The sequence below is a fragment of the Tenrec ecaudatus genome, chromosome X (genome assembly GCF_050624435.1).
Source record: "Tenrec ecaudatus isolate mTenEca1 chromosome X, mTenEca1.hap1, whole genome shotgun sequence".
In the NCBI taxonomy this organism is placed as follows: Eukaryota; Metazoa; Chordata; class Mammalia; order Afrosoricida; family Tenrecidae; genus Tenrec; species Tenrec ecaudatus.
Window position 1 is genome coordinate 103,693,419 of NC_134548.1, and position 19,796 is coordinate 103,713,214.

General features: G+C 37.6%; 1 protein-coding gene across 2 annotated transcripts in view; it reads left to right on the plus strand.

The window, feature by feature from the left end:
• The window catches only part of DIAPH2 (diaphanous related formin 2), a 925,981-nt gene that overhangs the window by 65,793 nt on the left and 840,392 nt on the right, over positions 1–19,796 (plus strand). For both annotated transcript variants that reach the window (XM_075539526.1, XM_075539525.1), the window contains one exon: positions 8,890–8,994. In XM_075539526.1, the coding sequence (XP_075395641.1) occupies positions 8,890–8,994 (105 nt within the window). The remainder of the gene's footprint in view (positions 1–8,889; positions 8,995–19,796) is intronic.

Below are 19,796 nucleotides of genomic sequence, written 5' to 3' on the forward strand. Positions count from 1 at the left end.
TTTGGGAAGCACACTGAACAAGAGAAGAGAGTGGCCTGCCCTCAGCCTGCTTTTATACCCTCCTGTCCCCACTGGCTGGGGAGGCATGGTTGGGGTATTGGCTGATCTTATTGGCTGAGCTCAGTTTCACCTTCCTAATGTCACCTCGCTGGTGCCTAGGTGTTTTCCCATAGGTGTCTGATGGGTGCCTGACTTCTCTGCAACCCCTTTTTTGTGGCCCTGCCAGGTGATTCCTACTAACACTGGTATGTGGAGGAGACAACTCCCCTTTATCCCTATTCTAGCTACCTATTACTCTTATTTATTTCGTCACATATACTCCAGACATTGTCAAGCAATAGCAGGAAAGAAGAGGAAGAGATGGTAAAGCAGGGGTGGAGTATTTGCTGGCCAGTGTTTATCTTATTCACTTACATTTATTTAAAAAGCGATGACTTTCCTACTAATTGTTATAATGTCAAGAGTTTATGTGTCTTTTTAAAAAATTGAAATCCACCGAAGTCGTATTGTATTTGAAGTTTTAAAATTATTTGTCTTGAGAGAACCAGAAATAGCTCTATGTTTTCACGGTCACCATCATTTTTATATTAAACTATTTACTGTATTTTAAAAATGTTTCTTTTATTAAAGCCAGCTGTGTTTCTTACTTTGCGAAGTTCAATTTAAACTGTTTTTGCATCACCAAATTTAACATGCGGGGTTACCTTATTCAGGAATCCCTATCCCTTCCAGTCTATTCATAACATATATAATAAAACATCATTTATTTTTTGGATTTTGCTTTACTGTCGTATATTTCCTATAGTGAGTCAAATGAAAGTCGTTTATATATTTTGCTGTTGAAACAATCTTGCACATCTGTGATGTTTTTTAAAAATTGTATTTTCATCTAGCTATATAGTAAACCTCCCACACTGCAATTTTTTTTTCTAATACTAGTTCAGCAAATTTTCAGCAGTGATTTCTATGTGTCTTCTGACAGTATTTGCTGACAAAGAAATGTGTTTTAATGTACTGCCATGTTTTACATATATCATTTGAGAGATTCGAAACGTTTGTAGAAATTTCATTATCTTTCAATACCATTTTCCCACAAACTTATGGAAGGGTCTTCCTATTTCAGGGCATTCACCAAGTGCTTGCACAATGCTATGAGAAATTTTGTCACTTGTCATTGAAGACAGGGGCACAGGCTGTTCATTAAGTTTAGAAAATTTCACTACCACTACTAGATTGAGCATCACCTAGTTTTAAATATTATCGAGGCCATTGGAGAAGCCTTCTTCATAATTGGCATGCTTGGCTTTTAAATTTATTTCTAATTGGAAGCAGATTTATGCTACCATTATCTAGTATTTTCAGACCCTGTTAAAAAATGAAATGAAGTGGGGGAGGTATCTGACCTCCTCCAGCCACACAAGGGGGAAGGGAAATCACCATCATCACTATTAGTTGCCCAAGGTGAATTCCTACCTTCCTATAAAGTAATTCTACTCTGATTGTTTGATTCCCCACCAATAAATTGCAAAAATCCCCCTCTGAGGCTGCCTGTGAATTATGCAAATACAGAAACGTAAGCTTGGGGTATTTCAGAGTTGTTTCTACTTGAGAGATGAAGATTCATGCTAACTACTTTAGCAGGAAGCTGAAATTTCACCAAAATATCTGAGATGTAGAGAAGTGGACTCACATGGCTGTGAGAAGAATTTAGAAGTTTTATGGAAGAAAATGGATACAAGTGTGGAAGTTTCCACTTATCCATGCCAAGATTTGGAAGATCGATTAGAAGATGTGGGAGTTGCATCATCCTGTGTCAGTTTGAGAGGATTGCGAGTGAAGGACTGGAGTCTGGCCTGGCAATCAAGATGTAACCCGTGAAGCCTCTGTGTGAGCATGGCCTTCTCCTGAGAATTCTAGGAATTCCTGGATTTCCTCGTGGAAGCAGGAAACATACTTACTACTGACAAAGTTCAGTCCCTTGGAGACTCTCTTTCTGCTCACTCCCTTGGAGAATCTACTGACAAGACCCATTGTGCTATGCCCGGGGAGCTGGAGAAGCCACATGGACCTGCCCTGATGCTACCAGATCTTTGGAGCCGAAGAAACAATGTAGAGACCCCTGCCAGCGCCGAGATGCTTACAAGGACCCTGGATCCAGAAAACTTCCAACCCACTGGCCTGTGATCTTCCTGCATTGACAGTGTTGCATGTGCTTTGTGAGTCTGAAGAGGACCTTTTAGATTGGTATCAGACAGATGGGTTAATAGCAGACCTATCAACTTGATCTGGACTGGGCTGGGATGTTTTCTCAATATTCAAGTTCTGTTGTATATAAACCTCTTTCTTATACACATGAGTTGCTATGGATTGGTTTCTCTAGTCTACCCAGTGTAACACAGAGGAGATGGCCAACTGATCATAAGATAACTGTATTCATGCTCATTCTAAAGAACCTTGGTCTAACAAAATAAAGATATTATTTAAGAATATCATTAATAGCATTTAGAAGTAAAATTTTTCTAACAGCCAATTAGAAACTGTTGCAGCAGTACATTGGCTGGGAAAATCAGAAATTAGAACTGGATTCAGAAAAGGACCTGGAAAGAGGAATATCCTTGCTGATATCAGATGGGGCTGACTGAGGCCGAGAAGATCAGAAAACTGTTGACTTGCGCTTTATGATCATGCAAAGACATTGTACAATGTGGATCATGACACAGTATGGATCCTATTGTGGAGAAAAGGAGTTCCGTAACAGGTAACTGTTCATGCAGAACCTGTACAGGAGAAGAAGAGGAAGTCTTTGAACAAAACAAGGGCACTGTGTGGCTTACAATGCGAGTGCAATTTGTATGCTGAGCAGCTACCTTGAGAAGATGGACGATATCAGATTACGGCATCAGGAATGGAGGGATGCTAGCAACTTGTGACAGGAAGATGTCATAGCCTTGCTTGCTGACTGTGAAGGGGACTTGAAGCACTTACTGATGAAGATCAAAGACAATAGCCTTCATTAGTGATTACCCTTCAACATGAAGACAACCAAATCCCTCACAAAGTAGACCAATAATCAACTTTGTGATAAAGATTGAAGTTGTCAAGGAATTCTTTTTATATGGATCCTCAGTCAACATCCATGGAAGCAGCAGTCAAGTGATCAAAGGGCAGATAGTATTGGGCAAATCTATTGTAAATGATCTCTTTAAGGTCTTCAGAAGCAAAAATGTCCCTTTGAGGACTAAGATGTACCTGACATAACCATGATATTTTCCTGGGCCTTGTATGCATGTACATGCTGGAATATGGAAAACTTAAGAATTTAGGCTTTGGGATCATGTTGGTGAATACTATTGAATATACCATGTACTGCTTGAAGAAAAAAACACGAATCTGTCTTCTAAGTGTAGACAGATGTTCCTTAGAATATTTGGTCTTTTTTACTTTGGGCATGTTATCATGTGGAAGCAATCCCTGGAGAAGGACATTTTATTTGGTAAAATTAAGGGTCAGAAAACATGAAGATGCATTGACACAGTGGCAGCCACAGTGGGCTTAGACAAAGCAAAGAGTTTAGGGATGGCGGACGATCAGGCTCTCTGAATTGGAACACACTCAATGACACCTAATAACATCAACAATAATAAAAATGTAAATATTTTTAAAGATGTATTCTAATTATGTCAGGACCAACTTGAGAGTCTTCAAAATTGAACCCTGTCATCAACCATGAACTATCTGTAATGGGTACGAATATAGATCATCCGATTCTTGCTTTCAGTGTAGTTGCTGTTGATTAGACACAGGTTGTCGATTTCTTGTGGATTTCCCTGTAATCTCACATGAGACTTTCTCAATTAATTTCAATTTTATTTCCTGTTATTCTTGTAAAGCATAACAGACTCGGAAACCCACAGGGGTATGTCCTATAAAAAATATCAAGGTGTAGAATTATTGCAGAAGTAAAAAGATAAGAGTATTGGAATTGCTTGCTTTTATTTTTAAGATATAAATCTTATACCATATAATTAACCTTTTTAAAGCATGCAGTTCAGTGGTTTCTAGTACATTCACAAAGTTTTATAACCAACACCTCTTTTTAATTCTGGAATATTTACAGTATCCCCAAAAGAAACTCCATATCCGTTAGCAGACTCTCCCTGTATTTCGCAATAATAGCACATGAGCAAGATAATCTATTTTCTGATCCTGTAGATTTACATATTCTGAATATATAAATGGAATCAGACAATATACAGTCTGCGACTGGCTTGTTTTCATTTAGCACAATGTTTGAGATTCATCCACTTTGTAGCATGTTCTATGTTCCTTTTCTGTCTAAAAAATATCCCATTGTGTAGATCAGTGTTTCCCAAAGTAGGTGATACCCACCCCCTAAGGGGCAGTGGGGTGCTCCCGGGGGGCTGCAAAAGCAGTTATCTACACTTTAGCCTCGATTATGGACTGTAGTACAAAAGTTTTTTTGTTTTTTTTTATTGACAAGTATTTTTTTTCTGAAAGGGGACAGGAGGCCAAGTAATGTTTGGGAATGATGGTATAGATATACCACATTTGGTTTATTCAACTGTCTAGGGACATTTAGGTCAGTTGCACTTTTGGCTAATGGGTATCAGTTAAGGTTTCGGGTGTTAACAGCAAGGTCAGCAGTCTGAAACCACCGGAGCTCCAAGGAAGAAAAAAGGACTTTTCACACCTATTAAACTTTTACAGACCCGGAATCTCAAAGGGATAGTTCCATCTACCCTCTCCTACATAGTCACCATGAGTAGGCATTGACTCTATCGCAGTTGAGTGTTGCACGGGTGAATGGTGCTGAAGTGAACTTTAGTGTACTTGGCTTCTCCCTTTCAATTTCTATAGGTATCTTTCTAGGAGTGGGGTTGCTGCCCCATACTGTAACTTGTGTTTAAGTTCGGAGGAACTCCCAGACTGTTTTCCAACAGATTGTCACTAGCAATGGACAAAGGTTCCAGTTTTTCCACATCCATGACAACATTTGTGAATTCAATTTAGCCATTTAGGGTATTCTGTTAATTGTACCTCATTGGGCCCTGGTGGTACAATAGTTAAGTACTTGGCTTCTAACTGAAATTGTTCAAACTTAACCCGACACTCCACAAGAGTAAACACATAGGTCTCTGCTTCCACACATAATACAGATGGGAAAACCATATGGGGGCAGATCTACTTTCTTTTATTAAGTCACTGTGAGTCAGAATTGACTATTAGGAATGAAGGGTTTGGTTTCAGTTTCTAATGATTAAACATCTTATAATGTGCCTGTTGGTCATATGTATATATTTTGGGGAGAAATTATTTAAGTTTTACGTCTATTTAAAAAATTCGGTTGTCTTTATTGTTGAATTGGAAGAATTTTTATGTATAAAGAGGTTTAAAAAATAAAATGAAAAATATATTGAAAATATAATGGAATTTCCCCCTTGAACTTTTTGTAGCTTCTTCATATTCCTGCTTACACATTCCTTACCAGACATGATTTATAAACGTTTTCACCTGTTCTACAAAATGCCTTTTTACTTGAATTTTGCACTTTGAACCAAAATTATTTCTAACTTGGTTTTATGACTCATTAAGGTTATTTTCATATATTCCAAGAGTTAGCATGAGATTCTACATGTAGAATGTTTTTTCTTAAGGAAAAAATCAGATGTGTATGTGTTTATATTACAAAGTAAGGGAAAATTAACCCCTTAAAATTTGAACTGACTGTAGCTCAAAAATGTGCCCTTGTAACTATTTTTCTCTCACATGAATAATTTTTGTTACTAATATTACTTACTATATTTTCTGATTTTCTTTTTCCTTTTTAAATCCAACAACTCTTCAGTGACACTTTGTAGTTATAAATTTCCCTGTTAAATTGTGAACCATATTTACTTTTTCTGAATAATCATAGTTTTTAGGGAGCATATACCAAGTAATAAAAGAGTAAAGGTTTTATTTCATTTCCAGATAAATAAATAATTTAGCTAAGAGTATAGAATGCATATTTATATTATTAACTGTCAATTCATCCTGTGGAGTAGTGAAACTACTATTTTTCTGCTGAATACCTAGTTGAATAGATAGATGTATAGACCATGTTTTTATGGTTGCATTTATATAAAATTACGTTATAAAGAGGGACCCCTGATGGTTTAAGAGATTGGAAACGAAAGGAATGGCAGCTCTAACCTCCAGCTTCTCTGTTTATGGCAGATAAATTGGGAATTCTGCTTTCATAAGATTTATAGCCACTCTGGAGGCGAAAACAACGGGACTGACAGTTCTGTGGGGACATGGGGGAGTGGGTGGTGTTGGGGGAAAGGAAGTGGTGTTAACAAACCCAGGGATAAGGGAACAACAAGTGATCCAAATCGGTGGTGAAGAGGGTATGGGAGGCCTGGTAGGGCATGACCAAGGGTAATGTAACTGAGAGGAATTACTAAAACCCAAATGAAGGCTGAACATGATAGTGGGACAAGAGAAAAGTAAAAGGAAATAGAGGAAAGAGCGAGGAGGCAAAGGGCATCTATAGAGGTCTAAATAAAGGCATGTTCATATGTAAATATATGTATATAAGAGGATGTGGAAATAGATCTGTGTGCATATATTTATAGGTTTCGTATTAAGGTGGCAGATGTACATTGGGCCTCCACTCAAGTACTCCCTCAATGCAAGAACACTTTGTTCTATTTAACTGGCATTCCATGATGCTCACCTTCCCGACATAATTGCTGAAGGCAAAGAGGGTCCATAAGCAAATGTGGTGAAGAAAGTTGATGATGCGGGGCTATCAAAAGGTAAAGCTTCTGGGGTCTTAAAGGCTTGAAGGTAAACAAGTGGCAATCTAGCTCAGAAGCAACAAAGCCCATGTGGAAGAAGCAAACCAGCCTGGGTGATCACGAGGTGCTGAAGGGATCAGTTATTAGGCATCAAAGAACAGGAAATCATATCATTGTGTGCTCACCTCCCAAATATGATCGCTGAAGACAAATGGGTCCATAAGCAAATGTGGTGAAGAAAGTTGATGGTGCGGGGCTATCAAAAGGTATAGCATCTGGGGTCTTAAAGGCTTGAAGGTAAACAAACGGCCATCTAGCTCAGAAGCAACAAAGTCCACATGAAAGAAGCACACCAGCCTGTGTGATCACAAGGTGTGGAAGCGATCAGGTATCAGGCATGATCAGAACAAAAAGATCATATCATTGTGAACCAGGCGGAGTGTGGAGTGGAGACCCAATGTCCCTCTGTTGGCAATTGGGCAACCCCTTAAGGAAGGATTGCAGGGAGGAGACGAGCCAGTTAGTGTGCAGTGTAGCAACAATAAAACATACAATTTTCTTCTAGTTCCTAAATGCTTCCTACACCCCCCTTCCCACTACCGGGACTCCAATTCTACCTTACAAATCTGGCTAGACCAGAGGCTGTACACTGGTACAGATAGGAACTGGAAACAGGGAATTCAGGAAGGATGATCCCTTCAGGACTAGTGGTGAGAGTGGTGATACAGGGAGGGTGAAGGCAGGGTGGGGTGGATAGAGGGAACCAATTACAAGGATCTACATATAACCTCCTCCCCGTGGGACGGACAACAGAAAAGTGGGTGAAGGAAGACGTAGGACAGTGTAAGATATGACAAAATAATAATTTATAAATTATCAAGGGTTCATGAGGGAAGGGGGAGCGGGGAGGGAGGGAGAAAAATGAGGAGCTGATGCCAGCTGCTTAATTGGAGAGCAAATGTTTTCAGAATGATGAGGATAATGAATGTACAAAGGTGCTTTACACAATTGATGTATGTATGTATTGTGATAAGAGTTGTATGAACCCCTAACAAATGATTTAAAAAATACTATAAAACAAACCCTTTAATCATAGAATAAAAAATATTTACAGCCTCAGTAACTTTTTTTTTTTTTGCCTCAGCAACTTTATGGTACATTTCTACTACAGGATTCCCGTGAGTAGAATTCTGCTTAGACAGCTAAGAGGTTTTTTAAAAAATAATTTTATTGGGGGCTTTTACAACTCTTATCACAATCCATATATATATCCATTGTGTCAAGCACTTTTGTACATTTTTTGCCCTCATCATTCTCAAAATATTTTTTATCCACTTGAGTCCTTGGTATCAGCTCCTCATTTTTCTCTCCCTCCCGTCCCCCACTCCCTCGTGAACCCTTGATCATTTACAAATTATCATGTCCTACAGTGCCCAACATCTCTCTTCACCCACTTTTCTGTTGTCCATCCCTCAGGGAAGATGGTATCTGTAGATCCTTGTAATCGATTCCCCCTTTCTAACCCACCTTCCCTCCACCCTCCTGATACTGCCCTCTCACCACTGGTCCTGAAGGGATCATCTGTTTTGGATTCCCTGTGTTTCCAGTTCCTATCTGTACCAGTGTACATCCTCTGGTCTAGCCTGATTTATAAGGTAGCATTGGGATCACAACAGTGAGGCGGGGGTGGGGAGAATCATTTACGAACTAGAGGAAAGTTTTGTTTTTCATCAAGGCTACACTGCACCCTGACTGGCTCGTCTCTGAGTTTTGTTTGTTTTTTTTCTCACCATCATCAGTTACTTTGAGTTGGCTCTGATTTATGGCATCCCCATGTGAATCAGAGAACTGCGTTCTATAAGGTTCTCAATGGCTGATTTTTCAGAATTAGATCACCAGCATTTTCTTCTGCAGTGCCTAGATGAACTTAAACTTCCAACCTTTTCATTAATAATAGCCAAGCGCATTCACTGTTTGTGCCACTCAGAGGCTTAATTTTAAGATACAGAGAATATTAATGTTAGACACTTTAGAAACTCTAACACAGACATTTATAAGTGCTCACGGCATGTGTTCTTTCTAACAGGAGGATATGAACCTGAATGAAGAACGGAAAGCTCCCTTGCGAAATAAAGACTTTACCACCAAGCGTGAGATGGTTGGCCAGTATATTTCTGCTACTACCAAATCTGTAAGTAGTGACAATTAATTGATATCAATAAAATGAGCTTAGTATTGACTAACTTCCAATAACAAAACAAACAAAAAACCAGGATCTTCAAAATATCACATTCTTGCCTCCATAAGTACTCATGTAGACTAGAAAATAACATATATGTATATATAGGAAAATCATTTATATAGGTATATATATTTGCATACTTTTACTACATATTTCAAAACTGTTCATAATTGCCAATGAGATACATATATTATTATAAATAAGACTTAGAAGGCTTTGAGGTAATTCAGTGACTTTTGGAGGAGTAAACTTACTAAAACTTGATAGCAGTTTGTAAGTTTTCCACTATAATATATAGTTAGTGAGATGATAATTTGCCTTTTGATAGAAAAAACTCTAGTCTAGTTCAAAGCTTTAACTAAATTTATAGTAAAGCAATATGTCTGTTGTATGTTGCCAGTTTGGTAATATTGTAAAATAGACAATTTGTTAAGTTAACAATTATTTTGTGTGGTTGAAATTACATAAACTGCCTCATAATTTTAATTGTACAACTCAATCAAATCTCTTCTTGTGATTTTGAAAGTAGTGTCTATTGAAAGGATTTGTTAACAGGAAAAACATTAGTGTAATAATAGAATATTTTCCTTCATGTGATTCCAAAAATCTCTTTCATGATAGAAATTGTTTTGTGTGAAAATATGGATTTGAAATGGTATCAGTTTTTCCATCTGTAAAGGAAGCTTTTCATATTTAGCGGCTATAACATTTCTTTATACACACATCCATATCTAATCCATATCAGACATTTTAAATTTAAGAGGTTGATCAGTAAAAAGATAGTTCTTCTTTGACAAAATATGTTATACAATTTAAGCGGTAGCTTATTAATCCTATTTCAGTACAGTTATGCCAGTGACAATTACTAATTCATTTTGCCCAGAACTTTGCCACTGTCCTGATTGTATATTGCACTGTAAGCAAGCGAAATCTGAATGCTGAACTATTTCAATGTAACGCATTGCAGCTCTGTCAGAGCAGAGCAACAGCATGCTTTTCATTTGCTTCTGGTATCCAAGGGCAGAAATATGTTTCAAGTGATAAGTGAAATTTGCCACGAGCGTCGTTTTCAATAGAATTAGGTGATGCATAGGGTTTTACTTTGAAATTCTGATGAATTTCTTCTCATTTTTGCACTCAAGTTATTGTTTATGGTAAAACGCTTCAGGAAATGCAGGGCGTTTTTCAGTGTTATTTTTTTCAAGTACCTAAAGGCAAATACACGAGAAAATCTATATAACTAAATCTGAATGCAACGTACAGATAACAACGTATGAATAATCATGTGGTATTTTTTTTTCTTCCTCCCCCCCCCATGTGGTATTTTTAATAAGATTTTGTTAGTGTCACTGGCTCATTTGTAAGTAGAAATTAATATAAAGAAGATAGTCCTTTTGATTCTTCACTCTCTTCTCTACCTAGATCTAATGTTCATTTATTCCTATGTGTACTCTTCAACTGACCAAAGGAATGTACATTTTAGATTATATAATTTATCAGAGTAAATACTAAGATTTTGGTAAATATTTCATGAAATCTCTTGAATTACTTTATTCAGAAAATGCACACGGAATATTTCTCAAAAGACATGAACATTCCACATTTTTAAGACTTTAGCTTCATAATCTGCACTGTAACCATTATGAAACTTATTTGTTCATTCAGTATGTATCTGAATACCTGATATGCATACAACACTTTTATTAGAGTTCAAGGATTATACATTCTCTGTGATAATATTTTTCACAGACTTAAATAAGGGAAGCCTATTGAAAATATGTTTTAAAGCTTTGTCACTTTGCATAGACATTAATTAGAGCTGTGTTTTCTGTCATGCAGAATAAAATAAATTGATTTTTTGATTTCCTTCTTGAGAGAGGTTCTACTAAGTGGCAAGCATTCCTCTCATCTTTTTTGATCGCTTCACTGCTTGCTGATCATAACCCTGATCATGTTTACCTCTGTGTAACCAAGGTTTCTGTCCTGCTGTCTGTCTTGCATAAGCTTTAGGTAGATCTAGCATTTTATCTTATTGATACACTGATTAAAATATTTCCTAGTTTAAAGTAAATACGATTGAAAGTAATTCTTCATGAAAATGCTTTATAGGTGTTAAAACTTCCACCTTGAAGGAAACAAAAGTCAAGAAGTACAGAGTCTATGGAAAAATGTTTTATACTCACATGTGAAACATAGTGAAAAATGCAGTTAAATATAACCATAAATAGTACGTTTCTGTCTTTAACACCTGCATTACTTATTTTGAATGGGATCTGAAAAATACAACAAACCATAAACTCAGTAAAAAATGCCCATCATCCTCCTGGATTCCTGAATAAGAGCCTCAAAGTATAAATGCATGGTCAAATCCAGGTTCTAAAACATGCAAGGCTTTTGTTGTATAGTTAATTTGGCTGAATTTAGTGTGGGTTAAGAGAATCAATATGAAGTTATAGAGATAGCGATGAAATAATACTTAGGTCCTTTTACCCCTTAATTTAAAGTCACATGGTAGAGACCCTTAAGTTATCTGAATGTTTAGAGGGGTGTAAACGGTGATGAATGAATTTCAATAAGAAAGTCATCATCTCTGCATTGTATTTCCCATGAGTTGAACTCATTGTAGGAAGTGTGGTTACGTACCTGATATAGGGGAGTTGGTATAGATCATATAGGGGAGTTGGTATAGGTCATATAGGGGAGTTGGTATAGGTCATATAGGGGAGTTGGTATAGGTCATATAGGGGAGTTGGTAGAGGTAGTTGGTATAGATTTGACTAGAAATTATCGAGAAGAGTATTTTTATTTCAAAACAGCAGTATATGTTCTCAGAAATGGGAAATTGAGCTTTGTTAATAATGCACAAATCATCATACTTATCCATAATACTAAAGCAGGCACAACATGGCAGTGATTTAAGGAACTGAATTTACCAGTATATGTGTATATATGTGTAGATATTTATGAGAAAAAGTTAATTTACTAAAATCCGAACAGTAATTTAGAAAACGCTGTGTCTCCTTATTAGAACATTAATTTTATTTTTCGCTTAAATCACAATCTCGGCACTTGAGATTAAAAATATGTGAAATTAATACTTTAGAACAATTGCACCATTGAGAGATATCATTTAAAAACTAATAGGCAGTATTTTAAAATAATACTATCACACATATCTGCAGACATGGTATGTTGTTTTGAATAACTCATATTTTAAAAGTTGCTGTTGTATGTTCATGTGTTATGACTTTGCTTTTGCTATATTCAGATAATTTTTTAATCAGATCTTCTTTTGGGGCATGGTCTGGATGTGATGAAACAATTGTACTGAAATGGGACTAAACGAGTTTCTCTTAGACTCCCTTGGTAGATTCATATGCTTTTAAATGCAGGAAATAAACAACCTAAATGAATTATTAAGTGGGCCATACTGAGTCATATAGGCCTGCCTTCATTGTTACATAACAAGTTCACCACTTTCTTCTTCTTTAATAGTCTCAGGTCTGCATCAAATAAACAAAGGACATGTAAAACCTCTTGTCATTTTGGTAAGATGAAATACATTAGGCCAATGGCATATTTTTTAATACAGAAGTTTCTTAATGGGGACCAAACTGGCATGTAGTCACCTCAGTTCAGTAATCACTGCTAGCAAATAGTCTTTGAATGAGTATTTAAGAAAGCTGCTTCTCTCGGTGGAAACCTGTGGATTCCTTAGGGGTTCCCTATGCAAATCATGATTTTACTGGGGTTTCATTTAGGGTTTCTTTTTTTCTTCTTCCCCAAAGCACTAACTGGAAAGTAAACTGCATATTCAGTTATGCTGGCTAGCTGAGTACTGGTTTAGTTCGCGGATTAGCTCTTTTTGGACTTTTCTCAATATTTAATCTAGTAGCAATGATCTGATTTATATTTGAATTTTGGCATAAACTTATGTGTGGGTCTGTGGTTTTTACTTCATGTGTTCTTAGACACTCTTCTGTCCCTTCAGAGGTCTCTGGTCTCCTTTCTACTAGGAAAGCTCAATTGAAATTGCTAGTTTTGAACTGTTTTCCTCCTCATGAATTATGTGTATGTTCAGATATGATATGCTTCTTTGTCTTCATAGTATATAGCAGACTTTTATGAAAGAAATGCTATGATGACCCAAAAACTAGAATAATAAGCCATCTATCTTCTCTGTAATTTTCAGTTTCCAAATATTAAAAACCATTATAGGTCTAAAATTTATATAACTATAACTGATTGTAGTTTTTAGTCTAAAGTTTACTCCCTTACTTAATGTATGGCTTTATATGTAATGTTCACATTCTGAGATACCTTGTTGCCACCTTAACAATAGATCTGCCATAACAAGGAAAGAGGGAAAAAATTCCTATCTATACTTAAAGATATTTAGGGGGCCAAAAGCTGGTAAAATATCTGCTACCTGACAGCACCTAATCTTGCTTATTTTTTATATTTACATTGTATGAGGAGCCCATTATAGTATATTTTAAAAAAATCTTCAAATACTAGTTATCTTTTACTTGTGAATCCTTATTTCACAGACCTTGTACATTTTAAAGATATGCTAGAAATTAGTACTGATATACTTGTTTTAGCCTCTAGATCTGAAGTATCAAAAATATAAATAGGATTAGCTGTTTACTAACCAATAAACTTCTGTTAAAAGCTTCTGGTTGCTAATATTGGTGTTGTTGTTTTTTAACACCACAAACGCTATTCGTTGACAACTACTTATAGATAGTTGGAAGTAAAGTTATGGTGAGTACGAAAGATGTGTATTAGCAGTAAATTTGTTCCTTTGGGAAATTGAATGATTTTTGGCTACAGTACTTTTTTTTTGGGGGGGGTGGTTGTATATATTTTTTGATTTCTATAACATTTTGTATAATGTTTGATTTTTCTTTGGATGTATATTTTTATCAAAACTGTGACTTAAGTTTTAAGTCCGTCCAGGTGATTAGAATTGAGCTATGCTAACTAATTTTCCTTGTGGTTTTGGAAAGTATGTTTTGAAGTAGAATAAGTATGCTTATATATTTTGTCTTAGAACTGTTTACCTTTTAAAAAATTATGCTTTCCTTTTATGTTAGATAGTGACTCTGGTGAAAATGTTTTCTTTATAATATTATTTTACTCTGTTTCTCCGGATGACCCCGATGGCTTAGGCTAACATGAATTATTAAAATATCTCATTTTAGTGTTAGTCTCATTGATTGCGTAGTGTAAGAGAACAATCCTTGACATGCAGTGCAGAGGCCTAGGTTCTTACCTTTTTTGAGTGCTATTAATTTGCTCTGTAACTTTGGGCAAGTTATGTTTTTTTTCTGGGCTTCAACTACTCAATGGGTAAATTGAGGCGATAGGCTTAAATGATCTTTTAAGGTTCTGTTTGTGGCTGGCATTTAAAGGTTTTATACACAAAGGCAGAGCGTTTCAGTGCTATAATTACATGTTACATTATTACTTGGCACCAAAAGTGGCCTGTTCTGTGACTGAAAGCTATTTGTAATTACCTTGCTTTTATGACCATCCATTCTGTATTTAGAGAACAGGGCACAAACATTATCATTGATATCACCAAATACAGCACTGGCTGGATTCAGAATAACATGTGTTTTGCTTCTGAGACTTGATTTATCATGTATTTTCTTTTAATTAATGTGAAATAAAGGGGGTGAGGAACTACTTACCTGTTCACAATAAGTTCAAAAATCAGCAACGATTTGTGTGTGTTTATTATATTGCAAGAACTATGGTAGGCATGCTGATGACCAGAAACTAAGCACAGAACGAAACCTTTTTGTTTCCACAATATACACATGTTAAAATGATTCTAAATTTCAAAATGTGTGTGTTGACACACACAATTGGCAGTCCCTGGGGGTTGGATGAGTGACCTGTTCTTACCTTAGTCTTTAGGAATTTGTACGTTAATTGAGACTAGGTGCATACAGTTCTTACTTAGACTTACTTTCATGCAAGAAAAGCCTCCGAGCCTCTGTGGCGATTCGAAAGCTGCATATAGAACCGAGTTAAAGTGGCCGTGATGGACACCTTATCGTGAGTTGGGTTGTTTCAAGGATCCGGGTGGCACCGTGGTTAAAATGCTCAGCTGCTTGTGTTGGCACTTGAAACTTGACAGCAATCTATCTGACAAAGGTGATACAGCCTGCTCCCCCCCCCCCAAAAAAAAAACGTATCGTTTTGGAAACCCTATAGGGCAGTTTTGATCTATTATTGTGGAGTAACTCTGAGTCAGAATTCACTTGAGGGCCGTAGCTTTATGGCACCACCTTTTTTTTTAAAACTGCTCTACCAGCTGGAGAACATAGGCAGTTATTTGGTGCATGGTGTTTCTGAAGGGAATGGGGCGAAAACATCCTTCCTTGTACTGTTGGTTATTAATTTGACACTCAGCCCTGGAAGTGCAGTGGCTGAGGGCTTGTCTATTAACTAGACGGTCTTTGCTTTGCAAATGCCAGCTGCACTGCTGGAAACCTCCTGGGCTCAGTTCTACTTGGTGCTGCTGAAGCTCTGCGGGTCAGAATCAACGCAGCTGTAGTGGGGCTTGCACGCGCATCAGAGCATTGGCGAGTACTAGATCAAGAGAGCAGCATTGGCCCGAGATACGGCAGATAGGAAGACTAAAGGGACATTATGTACAAGTTGTCCATACTTTGGGAACCATCTGAATCAGTGTAATGTCTGTTGAGGAGAGAAGTAGAGTAGAAGTAATTAGGGGACACTTCTGATGAATTTCTGTATTTTAGCTGGGCTTTCAAGAATATTCTGGCTGAAATTCAACTAGGTTAAAGAAGCGATGGAAGGGTGCCCAGGTTCTGTCAGTAATACTAAACACAAAGGCTTGGAAAGACAACTAAGCCATGTGTATGTATAAGCATGGAAGGGTAAACTGGGGTCAGAAGTGAAAATGTACAGGCTGCCCCCGGGTCACCAATGCGCCATTTACAGACGACTTGTACATGCCTTTAATGTTATATAAATTTGCCCTCACTTTGAAATGATTGCACAAACCTGCTCTTACTGGCAACAAATTCTTCATTATAATCACCTTCCCTTGGCTCCATGTGCAGCTTTTAAATCATTGAAAAGCCTTTGAGCTTTTCCCGTCACTAAATAGGCTGAACAATAACTGTATTCACTTGTTCTGACTCACCAACTAATGTCATTCAAAGGCTTAGAGATGGATCCCGTTCGCAACCCAAGCACTCCATGTATATTGGAAAGAAAGATTCGTTTTTGAAAAAAAAGGTCAAAGAGGACCTTACAGTTTAGGCTGAAAATTAGAAACCAATTTGAGCAAGAAATAGCATCACGGAGACAGGGTTAAAAAAATACATTAGCTAGTACTAGTGAAGCTAGATTAGGCAAATGCTTTTCAAAATTGAAAGTCCATTGAAATGCACATTTTATGCTCCTCTACCAGAAAGGTGATCCCTGAGGTCTGGGTGAGGACAAGAAATCTGCTGTTCTTTCACAGTCCACAGGTGATTCTGAAGAAACTAGTTTGAGGAGCACCCTTTGAGAAACAGTAAATTATGAATCAGCTTGGGTGGGAGGTTGTCGCGGAGGCTTTGGTGTGAGTAGGTGACAGCCTGTATTAAACTGAAGATCAGGTGTAGGGGAAGGGTGAGATGAAATCATGCTGTTGGGAGATAAGGAATCTGGAGTTTATTTCTCTGTGGGGTGGAGCCAGCCTTTTATTTCCTGTCATGGCACCATAAGCCAAAAAAAAATTCAATGCCCTATGCTCAAAGCCAGTGAGATATTACTGATTCTTCCACATCCAATCAATAATCAAGTTCTGCTGATCATTTATCCTATAAAATTCTCAGCCCTCTCTTCTAATTACCACACTTACTACGTCGGGTTAGACTCTCATTATTTAACAAGCTAGTGATTGTTACTTCGGAAGCAGGAGCCTTGTCTTCAATCGCTCAGCCTCCCTGTTTATGCTCATAGGGTGCCAAACTTATATGGCCTACTGCCCCCCCTTTCAGAAAAAATAAATTACCCAGTGCTCTCAACCCACTCCCACCCCTTCCCCCTGGCAAGGATCAACTTTGTATTTTCTGTTCCGGGTTAAAATATAGGTATCTGCTTCTGTAGTCCCCTTGGATCATTCCAATTACCACCTCCCCCCAACCGTTATTTAAAATAACATAGAGAATGTTAAGTGAAGGTAGAGATGGCCACTTTTAAATGATTTCTTGCTCTAATTTTAGTTATACAACTTCTCAAACTAAAATTTGTTTTTATTAGTTTCTCTGCATAAAACTAAGTTTGAGAACAGCTAAAATGATTGATTTCATGGCAAGCCAGGAATAATTGATCTGCAGGTAGAAACAAACATTTTTATGTAGGAAAACAGAATTGACGTGATTGAGTGTGAATGTTGGATAATAGAATGAAGAGAGCCAGACACTAAAGGGTTAAAAGTAAGATTATATAATAGTATCCATAATTAAGTGCCTAACAAATTTTTCAGTAAGTGTATTGGCATCAGATAGACTTGTGTTTGAATCCCTGATTTTCATCTTAGGCATTCCCTGTGACTTAGTTACATTAATTTCCTCAGAACATAGAATAGTTAATTGACATTGATTATGTGCATCGGAGCCCTGGTGGCATTGTAGGTTATGTGTTGCACTATGAAGAGCATGTCAGCTGTTCGAAGCCACTACCTACTCTTTAGGAGAAAGATGAGGATTTCTGTTCACAGAAACATTTAAAGCGTTGGAAACCCAAAGGCACAATTCTACTATGTCCTGTGGTGTCTCTGAGTTAGAATCCGTTTCAGTGGCACAAAGGAACTATGTTTTACATATACTTTTAAATTCTTTTATTAGCTCTGGAGGTTCGTTATGAAATACCCCCACATACTTACCCTTTTTCATCCAATTCCAAACATAATGGTTCCTTACTATGTTTCAAATATTCCAGTAAACCTTTTCCTCAAGATTTTTACACTTGTGATTTGCTGGCTTTGAATTGGCAATGGGAGAGAGTATATATGGATTCACTCTAAGAGATTCTCCCTAATTTCCGTCAGGTTTCTGTTCAAATCCTATTTCCTCAAAGAGCATCAGGAGTTCCTAGAAAATATCTTTATGGGAGCTGATTTTCAGGTCTTTTTTTTCTGCAGAATGACTCACAGGTTTGAACCCCTGACCTTCCAGCAGGCAGCTGAGCACTGAACCATGTGTTACCAGGACTCCTGTAGTGGGTCAGAACTTTTAAATATGGCTTAAGGTAATTTTAGGAGGGGCAGACAGAAGAATTATTATTTTAATAGTGAGAACCCTGAAAGATTTTTTTTGTGGGGAGAGGGGGTGGCACCTATAGTTTAGCTATCCCAGAAAAATATACCAAATCAAGACAAAATATAAAGACACGACCCACCAACAGTGACAGAATGAAACGGAGACAAATCTGAATTTAAAACAAAGCGGCAAGCAGTAACCATTGGAGCATTTGTACACGGGATCAATAGGGAGATCAATGACATGGTGTCCCAGCAACTGCAGGCATGTGCCTTCTTCCGGATACCAAAACCTTTCCCCAAAGGCCCCATCCCCCTTGCACACCCATGGCAAATGGATTCGGGCCTTTCACAGCCATCCCTCGTCTTCTTCAAACTGGGTGTTCAGAATTTAAGCTCTCATACTATTCCCTCCTCTGGATTCGGAGAGTATTTAGAATTCTTCTTTCACACAGGCCTGACGTGTTTCCTTTCTGTGGACTTAGCTGACATCTCACTTAGCTGGGTGCTTGTTTTAGGACAAGTTTCTAAGACCACAGGTGCTATTCTTCCTGAGGGCGGAGCACCATCTCTGCTTTCTTTGCCACATTTTGAAGGGCAGGTGGTAAGTAGAGCCACGTCGTAAGAATTAGAGTAGGGCTATGGTAATGTGCGAACTCAGAATCCATTCATATGCTGTATCTATGGTTTGCGTATGTCCCCGGTTCACTTTTAAAGATGTTATAACGCATATTGTAAAAGGACATTAGAAATGATCCCTATGGGTTATATGATGATTCTATTGATATTGACATTGAACTAGCCAATGGTATAGAATTTAAAACTATCCAGAAAAAGAAAGTGTACAAGTAGAGGACACCTTTAAGACCAAGATTCATGGATTGTTTCTTTGTGCAGATTATCCGCTTAGATGACTGGGCACTATTTACATTAATGATGGTTGGAGATAAGGTGAAACTTTAAATAATGCTTATTCACAAAGGCAGAACTGGTCTATCCATCTAAAAAGGCAGAGTATGAAAGTAGCACATATACGGTAGTGTTGAGTTGCCACTTAATGGCCACCCTCAAGACTATCTGGACCAAAGTCCAATGACTTCCATAGCCGTATCCTTGGAAGAAGTCATCTACTTCTTCTCACTGAGTCGTTCCAGCCTTAGGCCCATGGGAGAATTTCAGTTCCTTTAATCTGCTACTTGCTTGTTTAAGGTACAGTCCAGTATAGTTAGCAGGAGTTCCAAATTGGATACTTCTGGTGCGGTCTATCCAAAATGTTGTGCAGCTCTGAAGGACAAACTCTAAGTCTTGATTTTCTTTAGTGTACAGCCTGGGCCATAAGGACTGAATGCAAGTTGTGTCAACAGTACCCAATTAGTGACTTGATACCGAGCTTATTTTCCCATTGGTGGTTTATACACTTAAAGTTAAGCCTTTTCCCCAATGACATGCTGCCCCCCTA